At 32.4% G+C, this 21,860-nt stretch overlaps 1 protein-coding gene across 1 annotated transcript in view; it reads left to right on the forward strand.

The window, feature by feature from the left end:
* Positions 1–21,860, forward strand: part of ZNF638 (zinc finger protein 638) — an 81,102-nt gene that overhangs the window by 45,826 nt on the left and 13,416 nt on the right. Inside the window, exons 11-21 of the mRNA XM_037127228.2 lie at positions 2,790–2,840; positions 4,381–4,452; positions 5,345–5,431; positions 5,698–5,766; positions 6,123–6,163; positions 7,513–7,644; positions 9,560–9,688; positions 10,913–10,954; positions 11,446–11,580; positions 12,899–13,024; positions 18,062–18,099. Of these exons, the coding sequence (XP_036983123.2) occupies positions 2,790–2,840; positions 4,381–4,452; positions 5,345–5,431; positions 5,698–5,766; positions 6,123–6,163; positions 7,513–7,644; positions 9,560–9,688; positions 10,913–10,954; positions 11,446–11,580; positions 12,899–13,024; positions 18,062–18,099 (922 nt within the window). The remainder of the gene's footprint in view (positions 1–2,789; positions 2,841–4,380; positions 4,453–5,344; positions 5,432–5,697; positions 5,767–6,122; positions 6,164–7,512; positions 7,645–9,559; positions 9,689–10,912; positions 10,955–11,445; positions 11,581–12,898; positions 13,025–18,061; positions 18,100–21,860) is intronic.

Consider the following 21,860-nt stretch of genomic DNA (forward strand, 5'->3'; position numbering starts at 1 on the left):
GGGAAAAAGGGGGAGGGATTTGGAGGAACAAATAGGAAGGACACAGGGACGAGAACTAAGGGGGGTGGAAATGGGAGGGAGGTGGGGAGCAAGGGGTGGGGGAGGCTGGGATGGGAGAAATAGACAAAAAACTGTACTTGAAAAAGAACTAAATAAAATTTAAAAATATATATATTCAGAATGTTAAATTGTGTTTTATGTTCTCTTTTGGAAAGGCATTTGTATAGTGTGTTCTGTTTCTTGATTCAGAATAGATTAAGGGTTTTTGCTACTAAAACTAATATTCAGGTGACTGGAAAATTAGATTTCATAGGATATAATTTTTCATAATGTTTAGTATACTAAAGTTATTGGCAGTTAGTGAAGGTGACTGTGGATGGGCTCTCGAGGGTAGTAAATTTTGACTGAAGTTTTAAATGTGAATGTGTAAACAAATATATAGGGGCAGAAGATACTTCAGTTAGGTAACAGAATTGAGAAATCACTTTATAGAGAGCCTTTGAAAATTTATGCTAGAAGGTTTTTTTTTTTTAGATTAATTTTTATTTTTAGAGAGACAGGAAGAGAAAGAGAGGGAGAAACATCAGTGTGTGGTTGCCTCTCATGCGCCCCTACTGGGGACCTGGCCTGCAACCCAGGCTTGTGACCAGACTGGGAATCCAACCTGTGACCCTTTAGTTTTCAGGCTGGCACTCAATCCACTGAGCCACACCAGCCAAGGCTCACTTATGAATATATTGATGGTAACATTTAAGTAAAATATTAGCATGTAGTGACTGGGAGCACATTAAAGGAATAATACACTGTTCCTAAGAGAGGGGATCATATCAGGACTATAAGGGTGTTTCAAAATTAGGTGATATGTTCATTGAGTGTACTGTATTAAAGAAAGATAAATGCTGTAAGAGATAGTTTAACATTCATTCCTAGCATTAAAAAATTCTTTGCATCTTTTTAATATGATGGTGTGTTTGTATATCTGTACTTTTATTCATATACATAGAAACATACACATACCAAGTCAGAAGCCAGCATATGCATAATAATGAAACAGTGGAAGTGTTCTCATTAAGGTTGGCAACAAAGCAAGGAATACTCATCACTTTTGTGAGTTTACATAAATATTCTAAATGTGATAGCTGCTAGCCAGTGTACCATGTCAAGAGGCATAAAAATTGGAAAGTAGGATACAACATTAGTATTTGCAAATAATGTATGTATGTATGTATGTATGTATGTATGGTGGAAAACTCATATGTATGGAAAATCCAAAAGAATATTGAAATATTGTTAAATATAATTAGCCAGTTAGCCATCTTAATTCTCTTAATTAATAGATTTCCATTGCTTTATTATATAATAAGAATAACTGCTGCCCTGGCTGGTGTAGCTGGCCTGTGAACCAGAGGATTGCGGTTCGATTCCCAGTCAGGGCACATGCCTGGGTTGCAGGCCAGTTCCCAGAGGGGACCCACGAGAGGAAACCATACATTGATATTTCTCCCCTCTCTCCTTCCCTTCCCCTCTGAAGATAAATAAATAAAATTTTTAAAAAAATAACTGCTTATGTATAATTTAAAATATTTCATTTATAATAATAAAAAAGATAAAAGCTATGAAAAGAAAGCTTTACTACTAAGAGGCATAAAATAAAATGAGAAAAATGAGAAAACAGTTCATTTTTGGATAGAAAGCCTCACTATTAAAATCTGCCTGTTTTGTATATTGAAACATAAATATTATGAACCTAGTAAAATACCGGTAAGATTTTTTAAGACATGGAAGTTGATTATAAGCTGATAATTTATACATAAAAAATATAGAAATAGAATATGCAGGAAGATTCTGCAAAGGAAGAGTAATTAGGATGGACTAGCACTAACATAAATACATTATAAAATTAAAGATTCAGAATAGTTTCATAAAGTTGAATAGATAAACAGAAGACCGGTAGGGCAAAAGAAATATTCTCTAAGTGTGAACTATCAGTAAACCATTATGGAAATGTTCCAAATTAGTGAGAAAAAGATCATTAAAGTTCATTAAATTAACTATCCTCTTTATAAAAGTAGAGAACTTAAAATATCAGACTCCAGGTGGATTAAAGATTAAATGTTATACATAAACTGCTAAAGTATTGAAAAGAAAAACGTGGGGTTTTTCTGTTTGAAATTTCAGAGGAGGAAGTCTTTTTTTTTTTTTTCAGGAAGACATCTGACTGCATAAAAGTATTTTTAATAAGTATTTTATATAACTTTTTAAAAGAAATTGTTATTTGTGTGATACAGACTAATTTTCCTAATATAGAGAGTTCTAATAAAAAAATCTTCCAACAACTCAAAAGATAAATTGGCAAATGTAGGCAAGTCAAAGAGAGATGAATTACACATGAACATTGACATAAGTTTACTCATAATTAAATTAACAAAAATTGTCATAACAGTTTCTGTCTCAGATTGGAATGATTAATAACTTACATACTGTATTTGTATAGAAATAGGGACACCCTATCCTTATGTACTAGTAATGGGAGTATTAATTGGTATGGTCTTTCTGGAAGACAATTTAATGTTAATTGTTAAAATTTAAATGAATGTTATTGTGTCAACAAGTTTGTATCTAAGCATTTACCTATAGTTACAGTTCCATGAGTATACAAAAATGAGTACAGGGGTGTTTCTTACAGTGTGGTTTTTTTTTCCACAATCATTGCCAGGTTAGCTCCTTTTGTAAGTCTGAATGATGTTATTTGTAATTTGTTATTGATAACATTTTTTTTATTGTTGTAGCCAAAACTGGACAAGCCAAGACATCTGTAGCCAAAGTGAATAAATCTTCAGGTATGGTTTTTATTAGGATTCTAGACGTATTAGTTAACTTGAAATTCTTTAAGTATATAGCAGTAGTCTTGTATTTAATTTAACATAACAGATGCTGAATGTATAGTAGTCTTTGAAATTTATAGTCATCTAGAAATTTTGAGGAAGGAGATTCAGCAGATAATACTGTGTCCTTGCAGTAATTGTCCAAATAAGATAATTTGACTGGGCAATTATTTCTCATGATGGATATCAGAGATATTTCCCTCTCTCTCTTTTATTTCTCTTTTATTTACTTTCTTTTATAAAATAATCCAGACAGATTTACTGCAAATTGTGTTCTCTTTGTAGTTTTTAAGGGTCATTGTGGTTATTAAAGTAATTTTAATTTTTTCTCTTTCCTTAGCATCATCTTCCTATTTTTCCTTCTATTTCTGTTAAATGCCAGTTAATTAAATAGATAGAGATCAATGTGTTAAATTCTTCCCTATAATGCTAGAAAGGGAAAGAAGCAGCCTTGAACTGACACATATCACATGTGGCAGAGGCAGAACATTCATATAATATCTGATGGGGCTAGGGATGGCTAGAAAGCTTATTTTGAAGATGCATTTATTTAGGAAACAGGTTGATACTACTTTTATGGTACATTTATGTGAATTATTGGTGGAGATTTGGGTGAATGAGTGCTAAAGCCACTGGCTAACATTTCAACTGTTGGAAATTAATTTTAGGTATTTGTGGTAGTAACAGAGATAAGTGAATGAAATAATTTAAGGGCTCATTAGGGCTTATGTTACTGTAGTGTGACAAAATATTTTAATGACTAGTTAAACTTGGAATTCAACTTGGACCTACTAACTTCTGGTCTGGGCTTTTTCCTCATACTACCTTGCTAGTTGTTATAAATCCTAATTTTCAGAGCCAAGTTTCCTGTTTTCTGAATGGAAATGGTTTTGGCTCTATCATGACCTTTTTATTGACACTTTGATGATCACAGTCTTACAGACAACAACATCTTGGAAAATAAGCAACAGCACCAGATACATATATAAAAGGAAAGGTATGAGCAATAAAAGTAGTCCTGTTCAGATACAGCCCACTAGGAATGAGTTCAGTAATCTTTATGTGGCCTGACCATGATGTAGGTGTTCTTTAAGGCTTTTCAGTTAACTTGGAGCCAAGGAAGCACGGGCCAAGAGGCCTCAAATGTAATTGCTTTTGGAACCATTAAAAGCTACATAGAACTATTTTTATATCCTTACAATTACTAATTTTGCTTCAAGTTGATCCATACCTTCAGAAATTTAACTTGCCTGAATGACACTTTTATGTACCCAAATTGAAAGATGAATGCTTACCTCAGCGATAGTTTTCTTCCTAAAAACATTTTATCATCATTGCTACATTTTAAAAATGGCCTGTGCACCAAAGATTACAGCATTTTATGTTTTAAGTAAAACATAGCCTGTAGCTCTTATATTATTTTCTTGTGAGGTTCTTTGGGGATCGTTGATACTAACTAAATAAACCAATTTTGACTACAACTTTTGTGATTTAGGGAAATCAGTGGGTTCTGTAAAATCTGTGGTAACAGTAGCTGCTAAAGGTAATAAAGCGTCAATGAAAACAGGTAAGACCTTTGGGAAGAAGAGGTTTTATTAAGTATTTTCTTTATCTGCCTTAAGGAATATAAAATGTAATCAAAAACAAGTTTTAAATTTATATAATTTGTACCACCTAATAACGTCTTGAAAAGTTTAATAGGTACTTTGATATTTAAAACCTAAATATATAGTATATTAAATTTTTGGTACTTTGATCTTTGACATTATGTGCCATCATAAACGTATTTTTGTGTTGAAACATTTTTGACAGGTATACAGGGTGGGGCAAAAATAGGTTTACTGTCAGAAGCATGAGAAACAGTTTATTCTTGTATTGTTATTATTTTTCATTTGAACAACTGTAAACTTACTTGCTCCATCCTGTATGATTATACTTAGCTGTGCCCCCATAAGTTATTTAATCTTTGTTTTCCTCATTTTTTAGAGCTGTCATTTCATATACCTTCTCTAGCTGTACAGTTCTGATGTTTGTTACTGTAAAGATTTTTCTTTCCATGTTATATTTTCTATATATAAAGAACTGGAACACTGTTTTAAATAAATATAACATGTTTAACATGATCTGTTTAGGATTACTATTAGTATTTTTATAATAGAGTAATGTAATTTTAAAGAACCTTTGTAGCAATTATAAAATGTGGTTTTTGTGTGTGTGTAATTATAATATGCTCAGTCATAAGGGTTAAATTTGTGGCTCATTCATGGCCATCAATAAAAATGTATCTCAGTTTAAATTTGTTTAAACAGATATTGAAAATAAATGGACATAAATATAAAGAAAAGAATTGCTTTTTTCTATAATAAATTCGAACTACTCATTTACTAATATGTTAATATGAAACATAGTAAAGGACCAAACAGGCCCTTAGAATAATGGTTCAATTGTTCTTTCAACAGCAAAATCCAGTGGAAAGAAGTCTCTAGAAGTCAAAAAATCTGGCAATGTCAAAAACAAAGATGCCATTAAACCTGTGACTGTAGCAGGTAACCTTGAAATACTGTCATTTAATGCTTTTTTCCTTAAGATCCTCTTGGTGTTCATTCAAGGATATTTTGAAATTATTGCTTAAATATCTTTAAATAGATTATATTGTTTTCAAAGAGAAACTTGTATTACTTTGACTTAAATCAGATTATCCTAAGAAGAGTTGAAGTGACAAAATAAATGAGCATAAGTTTCTGTTTAGATTTGTTAGTTTAGTTAAATTAGTGCAGTTTTTTAGACTACTAAAGCAGACTATTTCTTGCAGAAAACTCTGAAATAAAGACCAGTATGGAAGTCAAAGCCACTGAAAACAATGCAAAAGAAGCTATTTCAGGTAGGCCAATAGAAATTTTATTTCGTTCTCTTGTGTCAAAGATAGAAAAATAAAATTTTAAGAAAAATAAAGTTTTGTGTGTCATGTATATATGTATATATTTAAATATCAGGGTCATACCTAGGTGAAATTAAGACTCTTATGATTCAGATCTTTACCCCATCTCTTGATTACTCTGAAATTGTGTTCTTCAAGTAAAACTAAATATTTAAAAGCCATTGTTACTTTTGTGGCTCTTTCTTAAATTCTCTATTCTTTTGTCAGTTGTGTACATTTTCATGTGGTTACTATATTAATACATTGTGAGATCTTGGTAAATACATATATCTGTATAAATTCTTATTTTGTTCCTTCAGAAGCTGCTTTGGTGTCCACAGAAAATGAAACTGTTAACAAGGTCAGTTTTTATATTTTACTTATTTTTCTAAAGCTTGAAGAATTTGATGCAACTTGTTTTTACTATAAACCCACTTAAAAAGTATGCAGGATTTGGCATAGTGAAAAAATCTCAATTATTTTTGACTTTCAAAATATGGGTTGAACTCAGAAACCTTGAGCTGCAGAGTAAGTCAAAAGCTTAGGAACAGAATATCAGTAAATGTACATGATTGTGAGGGTTACTATTCACTGAGAACAAAACATTAGGCCAAAATCATTTTTTGAGTAGAACCTCTTGAATTTTAGATCAAAATAGAACCAGTTGAATTTCGTGAAATCCCTAGAGGCAAATGGGAAATGTGTTAATATTTAGAATATCAGTTCTTTGTGTTTTTAGAGAAGCAAGTAGGGTTTGCAGTTTTATTTGAAGAGTGTAAAGCTCAACTTACGGTTTTTCTATGGTTACATCTGTCATTGCAAATGTATTAAAGTCTCATTAATTTAGGTTTTATTGGTTAAGATTTTAAGTGCTAAGCATAATTTTACTTTTGACTAGTAGATCCATTTAAGTAGTAAACAGTATGTCTTCCTATTTTGTTTTAGGAAGAATATTTTGAAGTACTAATAGAGTATTTTAAATTCACTTAAAGTACTTGAGAAGGAACCATTTATGAATATAGTTGTTATACTGGTAAAATCATTCTCAATTGGTTTATGACAATTACAACTTCCTACCTTTTTATTTTTCCAGAAGAAAAGTCAAAAGTTGCCAAAATTTCTATTGTATACCTTTGAGGATAGCCCCAATATCCACTTAAGGAAAAAAATGGAATTGACAAGTCATCTTGAAGAATAGAGTAGATCTGAGAAAAGAGAATGTAGAAAAGAAAGTATTTACTTGGTAGTGGGGGGTTGGGTTACAAAGTAAGGATATTAAGAGACTAGGTAAGTTTTTTTTATATTGCCTAAAAGTGGTTATTTTATTCAGTAAGATAAAAGGATATGTACTTTTTCGGAGATTGTGGGTGTTGGCATCACAAGACACACAGAAATGGCAAGAGTAACTGAAAGTAAGAAGCTGTAGTCATAGACAGGCAAACTTGTGTTTTTAAATCACTGAACAAAAGAGAATTAAAGGCCTTGACTTGATGGCAGTCAGTATGGCTGACATTCCTCCATGTACTTGAAGAGAGGACATTTGCATTTTGTCTTGTTTTTAGTTTGAGGTTCAGACTAGCATTCTGAATTGATCAATTTTAGTATTAAATGCAATTTAAATATTAACATGGTCTGTAGTGTATGTAAGCTTGGGTAAATATAAAAGCAGTTAAAGAAATTTTAATGTTAATTCTTAAATTTGTTTTGAAGGAAACAGAGGAAATGTGCGTGGTACTTATTTCCAATTTGCCAGATAAAGGATATTCTATAGAAGAAGTTCATAACCTAGTAAAACCATTTGGTGATACGAACGATATTCTGATTTTGTCATCTCATAAAAAGGTAAGAATTGATAATAAGCTATTCTTGTCTGCAAGTACACTTTGAATAATTTTAAGTTCACAAAATAAAGGTTTAAAATCAGTACCTCAAAATAATTAAGCTGTTTTAAGCTAAGGAATTTTAAAAATATAAAACATATATCCTATTTTGAATTATTCTGATGAGACATAGTTTTAATGATGGGAAGAAATGGCTTACTAATGTGTCACATGGTAATAATGCGTTTGCTCAGATTTTTAGTTTAATAGAAATTTTTACATTTTTTAGGTTAATACAGGTTTTTAAATGATTCATAAAATTTTGTAGAGCACTTTTTTGTTCTTCTTTCTGCTATTTTACCAGTGATACTCAAATGGGAATATGGTTACTCGGAATAATGATGTTATCAGTACTTAGAACAACCTGGGTTTATTTGTATATTTTAGGTGTTCTTTGATAAGTATATACTGCATTTATAATTTTAACATAAAAACATTGTTAATAATGAACTAATGAAATATTTTATAGAAGGTAAGATAGACTTCAGGAGTGTTTAAATAGTGGAAATGACACCATGAGATTGGTGTTTCTACAATAGAAAAGAGTTGGTGATCATTAACGATCCTTGAGAATAGTGAAGGATATATGTTTGATGGGAACCTGAGCCAGTGTGCTTGAGAAAACAGGAGGGTTAGTACAGATGAGTTATATGCCACTTCATATTAAAAGTAGATTATTTGTGTGGTTGCACAACCTTGTAAATATACTAAAAACCATTGAATTGTATATTTAAACAGGTGAACTTTAGATATGTATATTATATTTCAGTAAAGCTGTTAAAAAAGATTGTTTGCAGTGTTTAGAGATAAAGAATAAAAAGGAATGCATTTTTTAATTAAAAATTTTTCTATGACAATACATTGAAAGAGGAGAAAATTGTGGAATCTCAGAGCAAGTAATTCAGAGTCATACTTTCTTTATATTAGAGTTGAGCAGGATTTTTAACTCTTTTGAGACTTAATTCTTTCCTAGATATTTGGGAAAGTATTAGAGAGAATTATATAAACATTTAAATATTTGTAAAATTAACATAATAAAAGCAAAATGGAAATAAATATGCATGTAAAATGGGAAAGGATTCATGTCTGCATTATGCTATAAAATACAGGATCTGCAAATAATGCCTTTTTATTACAAAATCATAAGCGTATAATCTAATATATAACAATATCACACTCAAGCACACCTTATAACCTTTTAGGTGAAATGTTCAAATTAAAACTATAAATTATTACATCCATATTATTGCCCTGCTAACCGCACTTAAGTAGGCATCACTTCTGCTGGACCTTGTATTTAAAATTTTGATAAACAGGCAAATGGCATAAAGACAATTTGTTTTTTAAAAGTTACAATTACAAACAAATATTATATAGAGATTTTTCACCTCATTAACTAACATCTTTGCTTACCCAAGGTATGAAAATTAAATCCAAAATGAATGAAGCTATAGTTGTATACCTATGAAAACAAAACTACAAATAACTTGGCAATCATTACACATTTCTTTGGTTCTGTCATTTCTCATATTTTTCTATTTTATTGATTATTAAATGTATTAACAGATTTTAATTAAATATCTGCTAAGTGCCAGACACTGCTGTAGGTACTAAGGATACAGTGATAAGCAAAATTTTTCTTAATGTCAGTTACTAGAATGTCCTCTCTTTTTTATTTAGTGTTGCCTTATGAGTTCATTCATGCATTAATTTTGCTTATGGTTGTAATATTCTGAGTTTATTGGCCTTGTGTTTCTGAGGAATACATATTTTATCTTAAAAGTATTTATTGTTATTCACTTTCTTTGATTCCTATTACATTTTTTTCAAGAAAAAAGTTAAAAGACTTCTCATTTTTGTAATTTCTGTTTTAAAAGGCAATTTTAGAAATAAATAGGAAATCTGCTGATTCTATGATAAAATTTTATACCTGCTTCCCAATATCAGTGGATGGAAATCAACTCTCAATAAGTATGGCTCCTGAAAACATGAGTGTAAAAGATGAGGTAAATAATACCACTGTTTTAATTAATTTTTAATTAGATTTAGTCTGTTGGTTTTTAGGGGTTTTTTTCTTTTTAACGTTTTTTTCTCAGACACTGAGAAAGCTTCTTTCTGTCCTTTCATGGTCTGCCATCCCACTGTTTTAGAGTTACTTTTATTTGAGGGAACTCTATCCCTTATGTATGTTCAGTTGGAATAAAAGTTAACTATCATCTGTAGAGTACTATTTCTACTCTTTGTACTCTTTCTCTCTGCCATTATGTCATACAAACCAGAGTCCCACAGGTTATCTTTAATTTTTTTTCTCATTTCTCCCAGTTTGCCACTAGATCTTTTGTTTTAAATCCTAAATATTTCTGAAATGTGTTCCCCATTCACCCTTGTTTCACCTCTTAAAACCTCCTATTAAAGTAGTTCTTTTTATCCTCTACCATCATTTTTGTCTCCCTGAACATCTTTTTCCAGAAAGTCATGAGGCTGACATAAAATTCAAATCTGTTCAAATTTAACTGATTTAGAAATGCTTCATTGTTTTTGTATGACATACAAACTGCTAAAAAGCATGAGGCGGATATTAGAATCTCTAAAGCCTTCTATTGAGAATCAGTGTGATGCAATTGCTGAGATTGTTTTATTCATGTCAGTAGTATTGAAGAGAAAAAAGGTTTAAGAATTGTAGGCTCAGAAGATAAAGTTTGTTTCTTGTATATATAAGCCTTCTATTAGCTTTGACATTCTTGTCTCATGCCACTTTTGGCCTTTATAATTCAATAGCTATACACTAATTCAGTAGCTAAACCAAAATGCTGTACACTTGTACCATTTGTTGTTTTTTACTATCCTACATCTTTGTTTTTCCTCATTCCCTACTTTGCTTAGTTAACTTTTTGTTTTATAATTTGAATTTTCTTACTATCTGCTAAATTAAATCTCGTATGTGAATTTGAGTGCCCTCCCCTAAATTTTACCACCATATTAATCTTTAATGTATTTAGGGGAGTAGAGTAAATTAAGGCATATTGGTAGGGGAGAACTTGTATAACTTATAACTTGTTTAGGAAGAAGGGAATATTGTGGAAGGAACAGAACTTTTGCTGACTCTTCATTTTATGAAACAGTGCTTACTAATTATTCATAAAAATTATTTTATTATAAAACATGACTAATTAAGTATATGAATGAAGAAGAGCTGACACCTTCAACCTTGTTCCATTTTGGTTTTCTAGGAAGCTGTATTTATAGCCTTGATTAAAGAAAAGGATCCAGAGGTGAGTTTTGCATTAAGTGCTTTTCTACTCTCGTTTAATCGATAGGAACATTGGTTGTTTATGTGTTCACCTGCTAGAAATTAAAGGAAATCTTAGTATTGATTTTAAAATATTGAGGTGATAGAGATGTCAGATGGGTCTTCTCTTGGTAAAAAAAAAAGAAATCAAGGGTGATGGTAATCCCTGATAAGAGATATTTTATAGATATTGGAGCCATATTAAGAGCCAAATAGGTTAGTACCTGTCTGAGAATGTTTGGGGAAAATATTATGTTGATACTTATACTTCCTGTTTAATGTATTGATTCATTGATACCTCAAATCTAAAACTTGTTATCTTCACCCATATAGTAATTTTTTTTAGTCTTGGGAGAAGATATCACTTGACCCCCCCAAAAATTAAATTACTGTTAATCTATGTTGTACATTTGATACTTAAGCTGTGTATGTTTGTGTTTTTCATATGCTGTCTCTTAAAAAAAAAAACTACAGGCAAATACAGATAAAATACATAGTCGATTCATACATCTTGATAACTTACCAGAAGATGGACTTCAGTGTGTACTTTGTATTGGACTTCAGTTTGGGAATGTGGATCACCATCTATACTTGAGTAATAAAAACAAGGTAACAAGGTCCCTTCTATTTTTGCTCTATGTTCATGGAGAATATAAAAGTGGACCCTATATTCTTATGGTCTGCAGCTTTTAATTTAGCTTCTGAACTAGACCAGTGTATTTTCTTTGGGCTATGACAAGGAAGAGATGATCTTTCTCTCTCCTGAAAACTTCTAGTTTCAGGGGGAAATAAAACTTGCACAGAAGAGAAAGGTGATATATTACAAAGAGCATTATCTTGTGGGGGTAAGTTTTAATGTGAGTTTATCCGGCTTTAACTACATTTGTACCCTGGCTAAGTTGGTTTACACTTTTAGTTCTCATTTGTAATATGAAAAGACTTTACCACTTATTTTCTAAAGTCCCTTCCAACCATAAAACACATGGGGAGTTAGATCTCTTTGTTAGATATATGGAAAGAAGTATAAAATGATCATTCCTTAATTCTATGTTTTGCCTTCTTTCCTTAGAAGAAATTATTAACTTCTTTACATTAGCGATGTCCTCTGTGTTTAATACTTAATTTTATATATATCCATTAAAAGTAGATTTCGATCAACCTTATATTACCTAGAAAGGTAGGATTTGGTATGAATGTTGGAGATATTTACTTTTATAAAAAGTACCTAACTGACCAACAACTAATTATTAATTTCTTTGACATGCTTCTAACTGATGCATAGAACATGTTTGGAACTTTAGAAATAGTGGTATAGGTTGGAAGGGAGATGACAGTTTTTATTGTAAAATATATATAACAAAGTTTACCATTTATCTATATTTAAGTTTCAGTTCAGTGGCATTGTATACTCACATTGTTTTGCAGTCATAGTTCTCTATCTTCAGAACTTCTTCATCTTCCAAAACTGAAAAACTTTGTCCATTAAACAGTAACTCCCCATTCTCCCTCTTCCTAGGCCCTGGCAACCACCATTCTGCCATTCTACTTTCTGTCTCTCGGAATTTGACTACTCTTGGTACCTCCTATAAGTGGAATCATACAGTATTTGTTCTTTTGTGACTGGCTTATTTCACTTAGTAATTGTCTTCTACCATGTGTTGTAGCATATATCAGAATTTCCTTTTTAAGGCTAAATAATATTCCATTGTATGCATATACCATGCTCTGTAGATGGACACTTGAGTTACTATTAACTTTTGGCTTTTGTGAATAATGCTGGTAGGAATGTGGATGTACAAATATCTGTGCAATTCCCTGCTTTCAGTCCTTTTGGGTACATATTAAGTAGTGGAATTGCTGGATCATAGGATAATTCTATTTCTGATTTTTTAGGAGCTATTCATACTTTTTTTTATCTTCTCCAAAGGCAATTCTTCAGTTAGATAGTCCTGAATCTGCTCAGTCAATGTACAGCTTTCTAAAACAAAATCCGCAGAACATTGGTGACCATGTATTGACCTGCACATTATCTCCAAAGGTAGACTCATTGGAGGTAAGAGTTCTTTGTATCAATTTTTGTGCTATTAGAAAATGAAGTAAGCAAAAAGGTCAGTCTTTCAAAGTTAGATGATATACACTGAAGGTAATTTCAAAAATTATTTTTGTACAGTGATCAAACTGATTCAGAGTTTAGATTCCTTCATTTAAAAATTTGTTTTGTAATCACTGTTCCAACCTTTATATTTATGGAACAGCATAAATTTGAGACTAAATTGAGGTAATTTTGAAAAATGTAGCATAAACCTTATTTTGGACATGTGTATGGAGTGATTCCGTATGTGTAATATGGTTATTTCCAAATGCAGAGACTACTTGGAATTCATTTTGGCACTGTCCTGGTAATGTTTGTTTATTCTTTATTTTTATTTGTTTAAATTATATTTATTATAAACTCTTCTTGTATAAGAGATAAGATTTTATAGGTTCTTTGCTTATATACTAATAATGCATGTAGGAAACTATGGATAGTCCATTTTTGAAAGAATGGGATTCAAACTCATGTTTTCTCTTTCTAATAACTTCATTGTATCTCAGTAGCAGTAGGTAAATAGTAGGGCTTAAATTTGGTGACTTTATGTTTTTCAGTTGTTAATCTGCCAAAAATCTTGTGCTAGTAGCTTAAGAAAATGAAAATTCACTTTAAAACCAAATTAAATAGAGCACCTGGAAGTAAATGCATTGTGATGTATGCTGATACTGATGCAGACACAACTTGAGGGAGTTGTGTAAACTGGTAATTTTAGGGAAAATTGTAGAAATTTTTAGTCCTTTTTTTAAAAAGAACATTGTATTTTTAAAATATTGTTTTTGATCTGTTTTTAAGGTTTTGCTTTGTTCAGCTAAGTTCAGAATTAAAATAAACACTGACTATACAGAAATTTTTCTTCCAAAAGTATGGCCCTTAAGAGTTAAAATGAAACAAGTGAAAATTGCAGAAAACCTCTGCCTGAATTAATACTTTACTTCCTCACGCTCACTCAGAATCTTATTCTTACAACTTAATTAAATTGGAGATCCCATTTGGCTTATTGTGAAAGTATTAGCTGCAGAATTCAGTAGTAATGAGAGTGGTTCTATAAAGAAGGAAATTATATAATTTATACACTTAGAGGTGACTTTTGTATGTTCCCAATCATTTCTCCAAATGATGCTGTTTTTGCTTTCTACAGTATTTAGATTATGGCTTTTCTAAAACAGTTTAGGATTTTTTTATTTTTCTTAAAAAAAAAAAGACTGTCTTCATGTTATTCAGGTCTTGTAACTTACTAATTGTTAAATAGAATCTATTCTCTTCTTAGAGCTATTCTTCTGACTCCTTGTTCTAAATGTATTGTCATTTTCTTTGTAAAGCAGCCATACATCTTTGACTTTCTTGAGTTATTTTTGTTATTTCTTGGGTTCTCTATCTCCCACACTCTTGGATTACTTTTCCGTTTGCTAGAGTACATTGTCAAAAAATTTTCCCCAGAAAGTGTGTGTGGGCAGTAAACTTTCAAATATGAATTTGTGCATATTTGAAAATGACTTTATTTTGTCTTTATGTATTTCACTGATTATTAATCTAGGTGGAGAATTCTGTGCTCAGATTTTTTTTTTCCTAACCAGTATTGTTGAGAAGCCTGATTCCAGTCATACCTTTATGTATTCTACTTTTTTTCTTTCATAAAGCTTTTAGAATTTATTCATTAAACAAATACTTACCTAATTCTTTTCCTGTGTCAGCCCTGTTTTAGATTTTGGAGTACATTGATGAACAGATCAATCAATGTCCTAATCCTCAAGGAGCTTTCTTAGTGGAGGAGATGAACTATAACTAGATCAATACATATAATGTCATGTGGTAAAAAGTGCTTTGGAGAGTGATGGATGGGGATATGTATATCAGGCATAGACTCGAGTAGAATTATTTGAGAGTTTGGAAGGAAGTAAGAGAGGAATAGCTCTATGAATATATCAAGGAGGTGAGGTGTTTTTAGAAGAGCAAAGGCCTTAAGGACATTTGGTGATTGAAGAATCTTCAAGGAGGATTACCTGCTTAGAATGTGTACTCAAGAAATTTATAAAATCTAAAGATTAGTGTGTTAATGCACCTGAGGAAAGTTTTCCTCATTTCTATAATTATTTCTTTTCTTCAATTTTAATGTTCTATTTTTCTGGAAATAACACCTATACCAATTCTATGGATGCTATATTCTGTTGAATTTTTCTTTAGAAAAATTCTTTAGTGATGTTTTCAACTCTTCAGTTCTCTGCAATACTTTCAGCTTATCTCGTTCATTTTTGTGCATTTTTTTCTTTTACTCATTTATGAAGAAGTAAGCTAGCTAATAAAGGTATCTGGTACAAATTTCTTCTACTATCATGTACAGCCCCCCTCTCCCCTAGACTGTTTTCCCATGAGTGGGAAACTGCTTGGAAACACTGTGTGCATGGGGTTTATCAACTGCCATCTTTAATTTTAGTTATAAATCATTATGCTGTAGACTCCATACCCCACCAGATACTCCAGTAAAGGAGGCCTTCGCTCTGATACTCCCAACGCCCACACCAGGAATCCTCTCTGGGCACAATTTTTTTAAAGTACAATTCTCAGTTTTTAATTTGACAAAATATAAAGAAATACAATTCTCAATTCAGAGTACACAACTACAGAAAACAGAGCTAGCATGTGTAAGCTGTAAAAGGCATATGTTTTTGCTTTCTGATGTGTTCTTTGGAACACAGGCACTTAAGCCTGTACTCGTGTTTGATACATAAAAGCTGAATTTTAATTTCTGCTTCCATTTTGGGCCCAAAACATTGCTCTCTTAGTGGTTCAAACATGTGTTTAAAAGAATTATTCTTTTTTTAAAATATATTTTATTGATTATGCCATTACAGTTGTTCTATTTCCCCCCTTCATTCCCCTCCACCCTGCACACCCCCTCCCCCACCATTCCCGGCCTTTAGTTTATGTCCATGTGTCTCAAGTTCTTTAGCTTCTACATTTCCCATACTATTTTTGCCCTCCCCTCCTATTTTCTCCCTACCATCTATGCTACTTATTTTCTGTATCTTTTTCCCCCTTCTCCTCCTCCCACTCCCCTGTTGCTAACCCTTCATGTGATCTTCATTTCTATGGTTCTGCTCCTGATCTAGCTGTCCTCTTAGTTTGCTTTTGTTTTAGGTGTGGTTGTTAATAACTGTGAGTTTGCTGTTCTTTCACTGTTCATATTTTTTATCTTCTTTTTCTTAGGTAAGTCCCTTTAACATTTCATATAATAAGGGCTTGGGGATGATGAACTCCTTGAATTTGACCTTATCTGAGAAGCACTTTCTCTGCCCTGCCATTCTAAATGAAAACTTTGCTGCGTAGAGCAGTCTTGGATGTAGGTCTTTGGATTTCATGACTTGGAATACTTCTTTCCAGCCCCTTCTTGCCTGTAAGGTCTCTTTTGAGAAATCTGCTGACAGTCTGATGGGAACTCCTTTGTAGGTGCCTGTTCCCTTACCTCTTGCTGCTTCTACAATTCTCTCCTTCATTTTAATCTTGGCTATGTAATGATGATATGCCTTGGTGTGTTCCTTCTTGGGTCCAACTTCTTTGGGACTCTTTGAGCTTCCTGGATTTCCTGGAAGTCCTTTTTTTTTTTTTGGTCAGATTGGGGAAGTTCTCCTTTATTGTTCAATTAAGTTTTCCACTTGCTCTTTCTCTTCCCCTTTTGGTACCCCTATGATTCAGATGTTGGAACATTTAAAGATGTTCTGGAAGTTCCTAAGCCTCCCCTCATTTTTTTTTTTTTTAATTCTTCTTTCTTCATATTTTTCTGTTTGGTCATTTTTTTTTTTATTTCTGGTTCACTCCATTGATTTGAGTCCCAGTTTCCTTTCCATCACTATTGGTTTCCTGTGCATTTCCCTTTATTTCGATTAGTTTAGCCTTCATATGTTCCTCTAATTTGTGACTAAAATCAACCAGTTCTGTGAGCATCCTGATCACCAGTGTTTTGAACTGTGCATCTGATAGGTTGGCTATTTCTTGGTTGCTTAGAGTTATGGGCTCTGGGACTTTGAGTTTTTCTTGAGCCATAATGTTTTGGTCTGTTCGCAGTTGTTACTCATGAGGAGCGGAGCCTTAGGTGTTTACCAGGGCAGGGCTACCCAGGTCACTGGGTTGTGACGCTGTATGTGGGGGTGGGGTCAAAGAGGGGCAATGGCGGTCCCCTCTGCTGCTTCCCGCCACTTGGGCCTGCGTGGTCCATCTCACTGCTTGCCCCTTCGCTGGTTTATCTGCACTCGAATGTGTGACTGTGGTCAGCCTGCTGCCTTGTGCCCTCACTGGGTCAGCCTGTTGCTACCCCACACCTAGGATCCACCCACGGTCGGGGATCTTTTCTGCCTGACCCTGCTCTGCTGCTGGTTCAGCCCCTCTTACAGGTCTGACCGAAGGGTTTTTTGTTGTTGCACTTCCATATAGTTCAATTTTCTGTGTTTTGGCTGTGTTTTTTGTTACTAAAACTTTGTTGTCTTTAAACTTGGTTGTGCGAGAAGGAGCAGTGTTTCCACCTATGCCTCCATCTTGGCAGAAGTAAAAAAGGATTATTCTTAAATTTTGTGTACTTCTAGATGTTTTGAGAGAAAGCTTTTTAAGTCAACTAGTTTCCCTTAAAGTTTTTTTAGTAGTAATTGCACAATGAAGGTGTTGATATTTGAGGTTGAATATTTTTATTCTTAGCAAAAGATGGCATTTCCATGCTTTTAAAATTAGAAATTCGCTTTTTATTTGTGTCAACACTAAGGAAATGTAACTTTTCTCATTAGTTGCTGTGTGTCAGTTATTCTCTGTAACCTAACTTTACCTAATGAGAAAGAAATCCTAGAACCTGATAGTTACATGGACATTGAAAACTAACTTTCAATATATTTTTAAGGTGTAGTTTGTATTTTTTTTAGCTTAAATTTTTTAAGAGCTAAAATCATTGCATTGATGGGTTAAATATTTAAAGTCCAGGAGAATAGCCTCTGATAAAATGTGGAATTGTGTTTACAGGCTCAAGCTGAGAAAGACCAAGAAGTAGGAAAAGAAAGGTAAGTTTGCTAACATATTTGTGCAGTATTTAGTTAATTAGTGCATTTCATGTTTGTGTTTTGTAGTAATTGTTCACATGTAGCAAAAATTTCATATTTTACATGTTCGTGTGTTGTGGGTTTTTTCTTTGGTTTTGACTAAAGGGTGGTTCTTCTGTTTGTTTTTGTCTCTCAAAATTTACTGTTTTTTAGAAACTGTATAAACACAGTTTGAATTAAATACATAAATATGACTTTACAACGTGTTTTAAGATTCTTGAACAACTCAACTCTAATCAGTACTGTATTCTTGTTAGATTTGTTCTATTTCAAAGTAGTTACATACACATAATTGTAAAATTTTTAACTTTTGCATAATCTTTTAGAATTTTATTGACACCAAAAAAATACTGTTCTCTGTATATTTTCATATTTTGTTAAAGCAACTCGGGTGGGAAAGGGGTATTTGTAAAACAAAGTAATGTGTACGCTGCTTTATATTTTCAGAGGATGAAAGCTCTTTCTTCAGAGTCTACACAAACTAGTGATTCACAACTTTGTTTTGACCACATTGTCTTCTTAGTCACTTTCTCATCCTGGTGAATCCATCCTTATCACCACCTTTGCCCCACCAATGAATAATTTCTCTTTTACTACTCTTCACTGGAATTTACTGATTAAGACTTCTTTTTCCTTCTTTATATACTAAGTAATTTATCCCTATTTGTTAGAATCAGTGTACTAAGAGCTTGTAAGTATGAATGAGCATTTTGAAAGTGCTTAAAATATGGAGAGTTATTGCTGCACTAATTTTAAGATGCCTGGAAAACAGGATGCCTTACCAATTTTTCTTCTCAATAATTAATTTTTATGAAATGAGGCTTTTAAATGATAAAGATGGTTATGTATATGTTTAAATATATTGGTAACTTGAAGCAATAGGTTTAAAGTATGTGTCAGTACATACTTCTTTAAGTTGTACGTTATCATACCAATTATATTCATATGCCTGAGAATACCAACAGCAGTGTTTGATATAAAAGCCCACAAAGAGCTTAATAAATAACGATGCCATAGGTAGTATTAAAGATAGACCTACAGTTTGGCCACAGTAACTCTGGCTGGTGAATAAGTAGGCTCTTTGAAAAATCTACTTTACATATTTCATCTGACAGAATTTCCTTCAGGTATGCAAGTATAGGTATCATCTGTATTTGGGTCATTTTTTTCTCCTCTGTTATTTTGAGTTACCTTTTAAAATCAAATATATTTCTTAATGAATTCAGAGGTAATTGTCTAATCTTAAATTAATTAAAGAAATTCTAGCACTAGAACTTTAATTCCCACTTTGTACTTTTTTCTGGCTTTTGTGATGTTAGAGAAAAAGATGTGGGGTTTAGCCCAGATATTTCACATCTGTTTATTGGAGTAAACCGATCCAATACTGATTTTTTTAAGTACTTGTGGGTACTAATTCATAATGAGTGTGATCCTTTGTTTATAATTAAAGTATTTAAATCTGTTTTTTTACTTAAAGGAAATTTCACATGGGTATATTAATAATTGAATAAAAATTCTACATCTTACCTGTTCTCATCTCCCTTTTCCCCCTTTGTATAAACATTATTCATATGATTAAGGCTGCCAGTAAGGATACAAGATAAAATTTTCACCAGTTCAATAATAATGTTAGGAAGTTTTCAGTGGCCCTCTGAAATAAATACTAATCTTCATTGTTGTTAAGTCTCAGTCTAAAGTTTCTTATCAAGTGTATGGTATAGTGTTAACATTTATTCTCATGCCCAGCTTTTATTGTATGCCTTTTCTAAAGATTTTGAAACTGGTATTATGGGGGTAGGGGTGGGAAATTAATGCCTGTATCCTGAATGCCTTCCTGGAATCCTTTTTTGTGCCATTTCTCAGAATATGATTCTTTTCTTTTCTTTTTTTGAGGGACTGGTTGTTTCACTCTAGAGTTAATAATTTTTCATTTATTTGAAATTTCAAACTGACATTTCAAGCTCACTGGATAAACATTGAGGCTTTTACAAAACCATATTAGCCAGAAAACTAGATACTAACTTTTGCTAAATGAATTCTATGAAAAAAGCACTATAATTTTTTAAAAATAGCACACAAGAACAAATATGAAATTGAGCCATTTTCCCAAGTAGGTCTGTGCTCTCAAGTAGGTTTGAAATTGGGACTGCTGTGTAATGATTCATCTTATAGAAAAGATAATAGGGTTTTTTTTTTTTTTTAATCAACAAACTTTAGTGAAAGGGGAAGGATTTGCTATATCCTGCAGCCAGGAATCAAACTCTTTATCGCTATTCTTGACCAATATATTGGAATTTTTGTGTAGCCCTAATTTGTAGAGGCTTTAGGGTTATGTGCAGTTCTCTAATGAGGCAGGAATTTGAATTTATTATTAGAAAAGAGTCTTGTCATTTAAAAACAAAATCTCATGGATTTTTTTTTTTTAAGATTTTATTTATTTATCTTTAGAGGGGAAGGGGGAAGGAGAGAGGGAGAGAAACATCAATGTATGGTTGCCTCTCATGCGTCCCCTGCTGGGAACTGGCCTGCAACCCAGGCATGTGCCCTGACTGGGAATCGAACTGTGATCGTGTGGTTTGCAGGCCCACGCTCAATCTACTGAGCTACACCAGCCAGGGCCACAAAATCTCATGTTTTGAATAATATTTACATAACTGCTGCAACTGAATGTTATTCTTGTCTTTGTCATATTTGTGCTTGTCCACAAGTTTTATTTTGATTAAGAATCAAAATAAGTCTTAAGAATCTGGAACGGTTAAAATCAGCCATTGGTATTTTTTAATATAAGAGATATGAATTATTTCAAATAACCTTTAAACCCTTTCAGCATCCAAAGGATAGCTTATGCAAATTAATAATGTATTGATTAAGCCCTATAATTACTCACTGTTTAACTTAAATTCCTCAACCTCTTTGCCTTTACATTTTTCAAGACATGTTTTTCTGCTGTCTTAGAAAAGTTTTCTCCTTTGGAAATTTAAACTTACCAACGTTAGGGGGAGGAGTACTTTGTTGGCTCAAATTTGTAGACCCTCATGTGGGTAGCATTTACTTTTTCCAAACTTCTAAAATATTAACATGTCAGGACATAGATATACATTGTTTTGTATTAAATAAAGGTTATATGACTACCCCTTGAGAAGCGTATCATAAGGGTCATCTCATTTTCTCCTTTTTTTAAGGAAAAAAGTCAGTACTCTTTACTATGAGGTACTGATGTGGCATGATCACTTTCTGGTGTCTTTCTCTAATCTGCTGCTTCTGATATAATTAAGTGAATGTACTTGTTGAACTTCAATTTGAGTTGATAACATGCTGGATGGACACTTTCTTCGGAAGCTTCAATTTTCCTTGTTATTCTTCAAGACTACATCTGATCTTTGGAGCATTAATGTAGTCCATTGTGTCTCTGTCTCAGTGAAAGTAGTTGAATCACAGAATCTCACTTTTGTTTACCTTGGATTTGGGAAGACCATGATGAAATAAGATTAATTACATATAGTTGACTCATACTCCCTCCATTTCTTATGAATAATTTTACTTAACATTTTTAAGTTATATGTTGGAATTTTTAATTATTCTCTGTAACTGTTATGAGAAGTAATCCTCATAATATAGCCAAAGGCACATACTTTATAATAAGACTACATATTTATGTTAGGGAGATTCTATCAGTTTCACCTCTAACTTTAAATCTCCAAGAGACAATTTAAAAGATACTT

Source organism: Artibeus jamaicensis, unplaced genomic scaffold (assembly GCF_021234435.1).
Source record: "Artibeus jamaicensis isolate MK-2021 breed Jamaican fruit bat unplaced genomic scaffold, CSHL_Jam_final contig_3174, whole genome shotgun sequence".
In the NCBI taxonomy this organism is placed as follows: Eukaryota; Metazoa; Chordata; class Mammalia; order Chiroptera; family Phyllostomidae; genus Artibeus; species Artibeus jamaicensis.